The 12,133-nt window shown below is 42.2% G+C and overlaps 1 protein-coding gene across 1 annotated transcript in view; it reads right to left on the bottom strand.

Annotated features, from left to right (window-relative positions):
* The window catches only part of Hydin (HYDIN axonemal central pair apparatus protein), a 362,311-nt gene extending 352,098 nt beyond the window's left edge, over positions 1-10,213 (bottom strand). The window contains exon 1 of the mRNA XM_059264008.1: positions 10,105-10,213. Coding sequence (XP_059119991.1) covers positions 10,105-10,192 — 88 coding nt within the window. The 5' untranslated portion in view covers positions 10,193-10,213. The remainder of the gene's footprint in view (positions 1-10,104) is intronic.
* Between the last annotated feature and the right edge of the window lie 1,920 nt (positions 10,214-12,133).

Genomic DNA, 12,133 nt, shown 5'->3' on the forward strand with positions numbered 1-12,133 from the left:
ACCCCATGCCGGGCGGTGGTGGCGCACGCCTTTAATCCCAGCACTCGGGAGGCAGAAGCAGGCAGATCTCTGTGAGTTCGAGGCCAGCCTGGTCTACAGAGTGAGTTCCAGGACAGGCACCAAAGCTACACAGAGAAACCCTGTCTCTAAAAACAAAAAAAAAAAAAAAAAAAAAAAAGACACCGAACCCCTTCTAAGCACTATTGCTTGAAGAGCTGCACAGACATGCTTTTATGTTCACAACACTAATGTAGCAGAGAAGAAAGTACACCCATTTACACAAACAGCAAACAGCTTCCTGTCTGAATGCGTATGATCTTCAGTTGGCATTTGCAAAAACTTTAATTTTTCCAGCTTTGTCAACCGTGAAAATGGTCAATACATCCAAATGTGAGATTGACTCTAATGCTAGGTATAATGGCATATGTTTTTAATCCCAGCACTCGGGAGGCAGAGGCACATGAATCTCTGTGAGTTTGAGGCCAGCCTGGTCTATATAGTGAGTTTCAGGCCAACCAGGGCTACATAGAGAGACCCTGTCTCAAAAACAAAACAAATAAACAAACAAAAGTAACTCACTCAGATGTTCTCAATAAATAATACAGTATACAAATTAATAAATTTGGTTACTTCTGGGGATTGGGCTTGAGAACTGGAGAGGAGGAAAAGTCTTTCGTGTCTGTGTTTCTACAGTATTTTTCACAAAGCCTATAAGCTATCGTGCTAAAATACAAAAGTAATGCTAAGCATAGTGTGCATGTGTATAAAAAGGGCTTATAATTCTTTTAAAATTTAATTTAAAAAGTAAATCAGTGGAGGCTGGAGAGTTGGCTCAGTGTTTAAGAGCACTGGTTGCTCTTCCTGAGGACCTGGGTTCAATTCCCAATACCCACATGACAGCTTCCAACTACATATAACTCCAGTTCCAGGAATCCAACACCCTCCCCGGGCCTCTTTGAGCATCAGACATGCATGTAGTGCAGGAACATACATGTAGAAAAACACCCACTCACACACACACAAAGTAAATTTTTAAAAAATAAAATGTTGCCGGGAGGTGGTAGCACACGCCTTTAATCCCAGCACCTGGGAGGCAGAGACAAGAGGATCTCAGTGAGTTCGAGGCCAGCCTGGTCTACAGGGTGAGTTCAGGACAGCCAGGACTGTCACACAAAGAAACCCTGTCTTGAAAAACCAATAAAATAAAATAAAATAAAATAATAAAATAAAATAAAATAAAATAAAATAAAATAAAATAAAATAAAATAAAAATTTTGTTGTTGTTGTTGTTGTTGTTGTTGTTGTTTTTTCCTCAAGACAAGGTTTCTCTGTGTAACTTTGGAGCCTGACCTGGAACTCGCTCTGTAGACCAGGCTGGCCTTGAACTCACAGAGATTCCCAGGGCTCTGTCTCCTGAGTGCAGGGATTAAAGGCGTGCACCACCACTACTTAGTCTACAGCCATACCACTCTGAAGGAACCTGATCTCGTCTGATCTCAGAAAATGTTTTCTAAGATGGCCTGGCTTACTGAAGGAAGACAGAATCCCCACACTCAAGAGGTGTGGACGAGGAAAATGAACAGTTCAAGGCCAGTCTCAGTACACAGTTAGTTCTACATGGTCAGGGCTACTTGTATCAAGCAGAAACAAAACAAAACCATTTAAACCTCCCCAAAGTATCAGAGCTAAAAAGACCACAAGGAGTTAAACTGGCCAACATGTAACTAAAGCCCTGTGGGTAAGGAGACCTGAGCAGATCCTGCTGTGAGATCCTCTGTTAGACAAGGGGACACTGAGTTCTGCTTGTGGCTCCCCGCAGGGCTGAGGGAAGGTTTTAAGGATGAGTCCCATTCAAAGTATGCAAGTGTGCAGACTGATAGGAGACTTTGCCTCAAAGGTGGAACAGAAGTAAACCTGCTCTGTCTGACTGTCCACAGTGGAACACAAATGAAGTCTCAGTGGCAGGGACAAGAGAAGAGAGGTTGAAAAGAGAAACAAAATGTGCCTGGGACACTGGAGTCACCAGCTAGCTCTCTTACTCATGAGCACTCCAAACCGCATCACCCTTGAGCTCCAAAAGTATCCAGGTATGATTTTTACTTTATAGGGAGTCCAGGCAGGTCCTTCCTCCGGATGCCAAGCACAGACAAATGCGGATCCTTCTGGAGGCCTGCTCCATCTCAGCCACCAAAGAACTCCCCATAAATACTTTTCCAAGGAGGAAAAGCAGCTGGCAGTTGACATGAACAAGCAAGCTAAGAGAGTGAAAAACACCCTGAAATGAACCAACAGAACTCAGCACAGAAAAGAAATCAGCAGATTACAATGAAATAAATCATAATCAAAACTGAAGGCACCAAACTAAAAGTCAAATTTCTAATCAGAACAAGGACGCATTTGGTATGTATTCAGCAGCAGGGCTTATATGCCTTTCAATAACTAAACAAAACCCAAACAAACAAAGAAAACCATCCCTAGGGCTGGAGAGGTGATTCAGCAGTTAAGATACTTATTGCTCTTCAAAGGACCAGAGTTCGGTTCCCAGCACCCACATCAGGTGGCTTACAACCACCTTTACCATCAGGTGGCTTACAACCAGGGGCTCTGACCCTTCCTCTGGCCTCTGAGGGCACTCACACATTATCAGGGTCTTTTATTTGAACGACTATCTGCATGAATTCCACACTACCAGGAGCTTTTGATCCTGCCTAATCCCCAAGTGCTGGGCTCAAAGGTATGTGCCCCCACATCTAGCCTGAGGACTCCTATTTTTAAAGACATGGAGAGCTATAGAACCCGATGGTACACAACAGGAATTCTTGAAACATTTTCCACTCACAAACCCTTTTCACCGGGGAAACTTTCACACAACCATAGGTATGTGGGTACATAAACCCACAGAACACTGATAATCATAAAGAAATTTATTTTACAATAATTCCTTGATGTACATATAGTTTTACCATTTATTAAAGATGAAAGCAAATGTGTGTGGTAGTGAGATGGATATGCTTTTTTAATTTCCATACAGAGAAAGCATGGCTGATGTTTGACATGCAGGAGAGAGCCTCTGCAGTATTGTTCAACGCTGATTGACAGTTTCATTTTATAGTAGCCAACGCTAAGAAAGACTCTTTGCATAAACATGCAGTGCAAAGTAGATTTAGGGCTATCCCAGAAATTGTGGAAATTCTGTCTAAATCTCAAGCTGAAATTCAGTTATTAAATAAAGCACAGAGGACTGTGCTCTGGGGGGGACCCCAGGCCTGTGCTCCAGCTGGACCTCTGGGGTTATCAAAAAAAAAAAAAAAAAAAAAAAAAGGATTTGAAGTTGGGAAAGCAGCATGTTAAGAGGAATATGGGAAAGCCACAGGGGAAGATGGGGTAGATGTGATCATATTCCAGTATATACGTGTGTGAAATTCTCAAAATAAAAAATTAAATGATAAAAGTAAGAGAATGATGCCTAAGAGACGTGTGGGTGACAGCAAAGTGGCCTAGCAACATGTCATGAACATCCTGGAAAGGAAAAGAAAGAAGAGGAGACAGAAGTAGTATTTGAAAATTAATGGCTGAGTTCCCCAAATCAATGTGAGACATTACCCTAAGAATAGGATACTGTCCAAAGCACTGTGAAAAATACATGTGATAGAGAAAACAGAAAGGGGACAAAACCAGGAGGGGATCCAGGAATTCCAGGGAGGACACATCTAGTTACACCACAGGAAAACTGAAAACCAAAGGGTAATACAGTGCGCACACTTTCACTACAGGAGTCATATGGTGGACTGCAGGTAGAAAAGAATGTGGCTGCGGGTGAAAGGACTAAGACACAGGACCGACAAAGTGTGGAAGATGCTAAGTATAAAAGTAGGTCTAGGGCAGAAAAGACAGCTCAGTCTAGGGCAGGAGAGATGGCACAGTGGCTAAGAGCACTGGCTGCTTGTCCAGAGGACCTGGGTCTATAACAACATTGACTATAAAGATGTCTCATGGTGACTTTTTTGTTTTTTCGAGACAGGGTTTCTCTGTATAGCTGTGGCTGTCCTGGAACTCGCTCTGTAGCCCAGGCTGGCCTCGAACTCACAGAGATCTGCCTGCCTCTGCCTCCCGAGTGCTGGGATTAAGGTGTGTACTACCTCCTGGGCTTTCTGTTTTGTTTTGTTGTTCTTGTTGTTAAGTTTTTTAGGGAGGTTCTCGTGATAATTTTAAAAGTTATGAAATATGGCCACCCATTTGAAATATTGTGATTTGAAATATGGTGATTTTAAAATTCATGAACTGTGGCCATCCATTTGGGGACACTTGCTTTGTGACAGTAACAACTCTGAATAGCACGGGAGGCTGCAGACAGTGTAGGAACTGACCATCTGAGTACCCAATGCAATGGACCAAAATTCTCCTGCTATTCTACACCATTATGTAAAGACTGCTAAAACACTTAATCTGTCCCCAAATCTACTAAAACTAGTGTTATGAGTTAACGAAGTTTCAAGAACAAAGTTGATAACCAGCCATGAAAAACAGAAACTAGACATCTTAAATTATCATGAAGGGCAAGGGAGATGATTCAATGGGTAAAGGAGCTTGTCACTAAGTCTGATAACCTGAGTTTGATCCCCATGACACATGTGGTTGAAGGAGAGAACTGACTTCGGCCGTGGTATGTACACACACACACACACACACACACACACACACACACACACACGAGCGCACTCACGCAGGGGTGGGGGGGGAGAGAGAGAGTAAATAAATGAAAATGTAACCAAAAGTTAAAATCAGTATTATAAATATAGAGCTAATAAAATATGCATTAAAGTTTAAAACTACAAAACATCGAGTGAGCTAAAGAGGTCCTACATAAATGGAGATCCACTTTTTTGGAGGATTCAGTATTGCCAAGATGTTAGCCCTTCCTGACCTATTCGAGACAGCATCGACCACCGAGCTGTGGAAACTTCCAGGGGCCAGAATTAAAGAGCTTCTCCATGCTTAGTCATAGCCTCTATCGAGGTAGAACAAAAGAATTCTTCCAGCTGTTTGGTAACATGTTGGCCAATCAAAGTCCCATTGGGACTTTGAACAAACATCAACTGTATAGTCCAAAATTTTGTATGAAAATATAAAGAAGCCAGAAAAGCCAGATCAATTCTGAAAAAGAACTCAAGCTACCTGATTCCAAAAGTCATTGTAAAATTACAAATACATGCAACTCTATAAAAATATATAGTCTAGACAAATTTGGAACCAAAATTCTACTTATATATAACAATATATAAAATTATATCCTTATAGCTGAATTAAAAAAGAACTAAATAAGGGGATAAAATATGGGCCAATTATATGAACCAAAGAAGGTTGGTGATAATGGTTTAGCAGCAGGCAAATACATGTTGTTCAACGTTATGAATCTATTAAAATGCAAATTCAAACTAGAATAGGAGGGTGGATGCGATGGATCAGCCAGGCAAAGCTATGCAAGCCAGACAACATGAGTTCAATGCCCAGAAGCCATGATGGAAGGAGAGAAGCCATTCCTGAAAGCTCTTGTCTGATCCCCGCCACACATGCTGTGATGTGCATGCATTTCACACCTACAAGAATAGCTAAGACTAACAAAATGATCATGACTGGCAAGGCTGTAGAATGGGTGAAACTCAAACGCTACATTGGTGGAAATGCAAAGTGGTACACTCACTTTAAGAACAATGTGGTGAGAAATCTTGTAAAATTAACATATATTTACAGTATAACCCAGGAACCCTTCTGATGTGGAACAATCTTTTTGTACACTGTGAAGATGTGTCACTTGGACTGGTTTAATAAAAAGCTGAATGGCCAATAGATAGGCAGGATTTTCGGGGCAGAGAGGACACTGGGAAGAAGAAGGAAGATGCCAGGAGACACAGACCGAGCAGCATGGGTATTGCAAAGTAAAGGTAACCAAGCCACATAAAAGAATGCAGATTAAAAGATATGGGTTAAGTTATAAGAGCTAGTTAGAAATAAGCCTAAGCTATCAGCCAACTTTCATAATTAATAATAAGTCCCCATGTCATTTTTTGCGAACTGGCAGCCCAAAGAAAAGTTCACCTACACCCTCTAGTTATTTACCAAAACATTAATAATATACAATAATACAAAGACCCATAGATGACTGTAGCAGACTTATTTACTCATAGTAACCAACAAGTAGAGCAACTCAAATGTTCATCATCTAGTGGTATATCCAATTCAATGGAATAGTACTCAGCAATAAAAAGGAATGAACTACTGTTACATAAAACAATGTGGGTAAATCTCAGATGCAACATGCTAAATAAAACAAGCCAGATCAAAGGTCTTACAATTTTATGATTCCATGTATTTGGAGAGTACAGAATCAGAAGTCAGATCGTTGTCACAGGCTGGAGGTGGGGAAAGAGGGCCTATTAGAACACAAGAGAACTGTCTGAGCTACTAGAATAATTCTATATACTTACTGTGGTAGGCTGTGGTATCACATGACTTTATATTTTTAAAGTCGGCTTGTGGAATTTTACAGACAAATGGGAGATATTTTATAGTACAAATTACATGTCAGTAAATCTGACATTTAAAATAGTACAACATAATTATTAATGTGTTATAGGCCCACAAAGAACAATTATCATTTATTTGTTGTTATTTAGGTTAAATACAATTTCATGAAAAAATAGCTAAGAACACTGTCCTAGCTTGATGTTGTTGGTTGTTTTTCACTCTTTGCTCTTTGGAGGCCCGCCACCCAGCTCCCAAATAAACACACGGAAACTTATTCTTACTTATGAATGCCAGGCCTTAGCTTGGCTTATTTCTAGCCAGCTTTTCTTAAATTATCCTGCCTACCTTTTGCCTCTGGGCTTTTCCTTTCTCTATTTCTGTGTATCTTTCTTTCCTTCTTATTCTGTGTCTGGCTGTGTAGCTGAGTGGCTGGCCCCTCACATGCCCCTCTCCTCCTTTTCTCGCTCTTCCTTTTCTACTCTTCTTCTCTTCCTATTTATCCTCTCTGCCCACCAGCCCCACCTATCCTTTCTCCTGCCCAGCTATTGGCCATTCAGCTCTCTCTCTCTCTCTCTCTGTCTCTCTCTGTCTCTGTCTCTCTGTCTCTGTCTCTCTCTCTGGGGGTCTCTCTCTGTCTCTCTGTCTCTGTCTCTGTCTCTGTCTCTGTCTCTGTCTCTGTCTCTCTCTCTCTCTCTCTCTCTCTCTCTCTCTATATATATATATATATATATATATATATATATATATATATATATGACCAATCAGGTGTTTTAGGCAGGTGAAGTCACACAGCTTCACAGAGTTAAACAAATGCAACATAAAAGAATGCAACACATCTTTGCATCATTAAACAAATGTTCCACAGCATAAAAGAATGCAATAATCTTTAACTAATATTCCACAATAGGTTTGTTTGTTTCTGTGATAAATATTCTAACTAAAAGCAACTTATGGTGCAAAGGGTTTATTCGGCCTGCAGGTTACAGTCCATCATCAGGGAATGCAAGGCAGGAACTGAAAGCAGGCACTGTGGAGAAATGCAGCTCACTGCTTGCTGGCTTGCTCAACTAGCTTTCTTTCTGATTTTTTGTTTTGTTTTGCTTTTTGTTTGTGTTTTTCAAAACAGGGTTTCTCTGTGTAGTCCTGGCTGTCCTGGAACTTGCTCTGTAGACCAGATTGTCCTTGAACTCAGAGATTCACCTGCCCCTGCCTCCCAAGTGCTAGGATTAAGTGCGCCACCACTGCCCAGTTCAACCAGTTTTCTTTACAGCCCAGGCCTCTGTGTCTATTAGGGATGGCACTACCCACAGCGGGCTGGGGCCTTCTACATTGATTAGCAATTAAGAAAATGCCTCCCCCCCAAAAAAAAGAAAGAAAAAAAAGAAAATGCCCAGCAGGCCAGTCTCGTCAAGATAATTCTTCAGTTGAGATTCTCTCTTCCCAGATAAATAAAGGTTTGTGTCAAATTGAGAGCTCAATCTAACTATGATCAACATACTGGGAGGAAATATTAATTTTATTTCAGTGAAACATACAGTGTATTAATATCCTGAGTATGTCCAGTGCCCCCAATGCTCTAGTTTCTTTCCTGGTCTTCTTTAGGTCTGCGCTGCCCTCAGAGCCCTGGGCTCCGTGTGTTTGAGTTTCTTGATTCCGGCCTCAGTTGGGGTTGTTTCTTTTTCACTTCGGAACATTACAACCACCCGTGTGTTAACTAGACGATCATTTTTAGTTTTAGTTTTGAGTGGTGAGAGTACTTTGACAAACACCATGACCAAAAGCAACCTGCAGGGAGGAAAGTTCTATTTTAGTTTATAGGTTAGTGTCCATCGTTGAGAGAAGTCAGACAGATACCTGAAGCAGAACCCATAGAGGAACACTGCTGGATGGCTCACTAGCACGCTCATGCCTAGCCAGCTTTCTTACACAGCCCAGGGCCACCTGCTAAGCAATGTATGGCCCACAGTGGGCTGGGCTCTTCTACATCAGTCAATCAAGATGATTCCCCACAGCCATGCTCACAAGCCAATCATGAGACTCCCTTCTCAGGTAATTCCAGGCTGTGGAGTTGACAAAGCTAAACAGGAGATCTAGAAGTCAATACAAAAAGGACATCTGCATTTTAAAAGACAGTCGTTTCACATTAGAGAAGCTGTCAGCAATGAACACTCACAAACTACTTGATCCGACTTGTCATCCAGATAAAAATAAAGGGACCACCATTATTTTCCCATCAGAAAGAAAGACTGAAGTTTTAAAGAATGATCATTGCAAGTATGCATCAGTATTCAGGGCAAGCTACACAAATGGAGATGATGAAGATTACTATACTCACACTTAGATCTATCAGAAAACAAAAAAAAGGTAACTTTTAAAATAGTCCGATGGTTTTCTTTGCAGGTCTATTAACAGGTGGGCCAGTGCTGGTGACCATGGTGCAGGAACAGTCATGTGGACTGTAGAAATCACAGAGATCTGAGCGCATGGCAGTAAGAATGGACCCTCCACCAAGTGAAGGGTGAACCCCATTCAGACAATGATGATGCCCTCAATGCTCTCCAGGAAGAAAACTGGTGTGAACTGGGAACCCCAAAATGCAAAAGAGCAATGACGCAGTGGGTGGGCCCACATACCCTCCACTGATTTGTAATGACAAATTGGAAAACGTCTAATACAGTTTATAAAATTTCCTTAAGGAGTCCCACATTTAAAGCTTTTTGTTGGCTCCACGGCTGACTGGGTTGCTCTTGAGTTATCCTGCATGAGTTTGGCATTAAAAAAAAAAAAAAAAAAAAAGTCTGATTTCTAACACAGTAACCCTTCAATGCACTGTTTACACCTATTTAAAATGGAAATCTTGTTTTACAATCTTCCTGAAAAGCAAGTTTGTACTAGACATGAAGTGGGGCTTCAGTTGCTTTAAGTGAAGGTAAGAAAAACTAAAAACGATCGTCTAGTTAACATACGGGTGGTTGTAATGTTCCGAAATGAAAAAGAAACAACCCCAACTGAAGCGTGAATCAAGAAACTCAAACACACACGGAACCCAGGGCTCCGAGGGCAGCGCAGACCAGTCCCTAGTCCCAACCACCGGGCACTTTCTGAGCATAACTGCAAACAGGAAACCTTGTTGACGTCTTGTCAGATTGTCACGGGACCGCACAAGTAAAGCACGCTTGAGTATTTTCCTTCTTTTTTTTTTTTTTTTTTTTTTTTTTTTTTTTTTTTTTTTTTTTTTTTTTTTCCTTCTTCTTTTCTTTCTTAATTGGCCATCTTCGGGGTCATTTTGAGAAGCGGGGCAGGAACAACGAAAGGAGTGGCAGGGACCTGCTATCCATTTTCCTAGGGAGGAAAGGCTGAAAGTGATTGGCTCAAGGCTGAAGTTAGAAGCGAGGTTACCCCCTTTCAGGTGCTTCAAGGCGGGAATCAAGAACAGAAATCCAAGAACTAAAGTTACAAGGTGAACATTGGCGCCAAGGACCGGCGGGGTCATCAGTCCCCATAATTCCACTTTCACCCCAAGACCATTGAGAGGTCCAGTGACCTCTGTGCACCCGGGATCCCACGTCAATTCCTCACCCCGCTTCCCTCGGAGAGTGGGCTTAGCCTCACAGTCGATGCACCTCCGATAGCCCGCTTTTTCTGGCGCCGCCGCCGCTGGGTCCATCTTGTTGCCGTCTGTTGCCACAGCAACCGCAGAGCGGCTCACACTCTAGCAAGAGAAGCGATGATTGGAGAAGGCGGGCGTCCCTAGCAACCGCCAGGTACGGAAGTCATACATTTCATTTCGTTTCTTGGGACACAGGCTTCACTCCCATCCCAACGCTATTAGTCACACCTTTCCCGGCCTTTCCAAGCCACTTCACACATGATCTCCGTGAACACCTGCCTCTTCAGGATACACTAGATCCCCATTTCCACAGGAGTGTTCATCCTGTGGTCCTTTGACCTCCTCCAGAGGTCCCTGAATGCCCGTCAGTTATGTGCTGAAGGAGTTGGAAGCCCATAGCATCCCCCAAAGTAACTTCCAGATGGATTAGCCCATCTTCCTTTTCTGAGACAGAAAACAAAGTGGTGCTCTACCCAGAGTTTATTTACATTTATTCAAATTGGACCTTAAGACACCTCTCAAAGACTTTAACTAGTGTTCTTCCTTCACTCGTTCAATTTTAAAAAAGCCTATCTAATGATCAATGATTATTGGTTATATATTAGTCACCAGGGGAATAGTCTAGGCACTGAAAGATTGCAAATGCCAAGGCTTCACCAAGAGTTTCCTTCTGGTATACACAAGGTCACGGATAGTGTTGTGCGTAACATGGTCAAATCATGGAGAGTGGTGAGCATGTTGATCGCTAGACAGGGTGGTCAGGAGTGGCCTCTTTGAGGAGACAGCACAGGAGCTGAAGCATGGGAAGATAAAAGTGATGGAGAGGTCAATGAGAAAGCAAGAGGCAACAGAAACAGGACGATAAGGGCAGATGGGTTTGAGTCAGTCTAAGGAGAGGTCAGTGAGGCTGCAACAGAGAGGTATGAAGGACGGTGATAAGAAATAATGAGACGGCTGTTTGCAGAACTGCCCCCCTCACCAGTATCCGGTCCCCTGTCCCCTGTCACACCCTATCATGTCACCCTATTTATTTCCTTCGCAGACCTTGTTAGCTTTTCCCCCCCTGTGGGCTCCATCAGCATAGACTGTGTTATTTGTATCCCAGCACCTAAAATTGTAACTGGTCCAAGACCAACACTAAATAAACATTTGTTGGCTGCACAAGTTCCACACCACAATACCAGGAATCAGGGCTGACTGTGGGGGTGTGGGAGAGAACAAGAGAAATACCTCTGCCTCCAGGACTTTGAATCACTCCATTAGTGAATTAATTGTGTGCAGAATTGGATGGCTTAGACTCTGGGTGCTGTGCAAAGTTGTTGTGCAACCCCCTGATAGTTTCTTTATTCTTTCAATTACATCTCAATTCAAGGTCACAAGTGTAGAATACTTCCTGTCTACCGAGCACTGATAAAAAGCCATCAAGACAGACATCAACTCTGCCTGTAAAGCTCATGGTCTGTGGATAGTATGTCCACTACAGCTGACTCTTGTAGCTCAATAGCTCCTGTGGCCCTGAGTTCTTGATATGTGTCTGGTCTCAGCTGGAAGGTGGACTAGATGTAAATTTGGGTCATAAAGACTTGGAGCAAAAGAAGAACAAAAAATACCTCTTTGCTAATTTAAAAACATTGACTTCATATTAAAATGACAATGTTTTGGATATACTAGGTTGGATACACTGCTATTAAAATTAATATTACTTGTATTTTTTACTGCTTAATGTGGCTCTTTTAGAATGTTAGGATACAGATGTGGCTGGCCTTAAATGTGCATTTGACAGCCCCTCTCCACTAGGAGCTCCACGCCAGCTGAATACACAAATGAATTCTCGATACGATATTACAGTAGTCATTTGGGGCTTAGCACATGGAATAGCAAATTTCAAATCGAGGAAGTAGACCAATATTTTACAAAGAAAACAAGGCAGACATCTCCCACAAGCTTATTGCACATACTGAGCATGCACAGGGTCAGGAGGGAGCCACTGGGGAAGGT

Source organism: Peromyscus eremicus, chromosome 5 (genome assembly GCF_949786415.1).
Source record: "Peromyscus eremicus chromosome 5, PerEre_H2_v1, whole genome shotgun sequence".
Lineage (NCBI taxonomy): Eukaryota > Metazoa > Chordata > Mammalia > Rodentia > Cricetidae > Peromyscus > Peromyscus eremicus.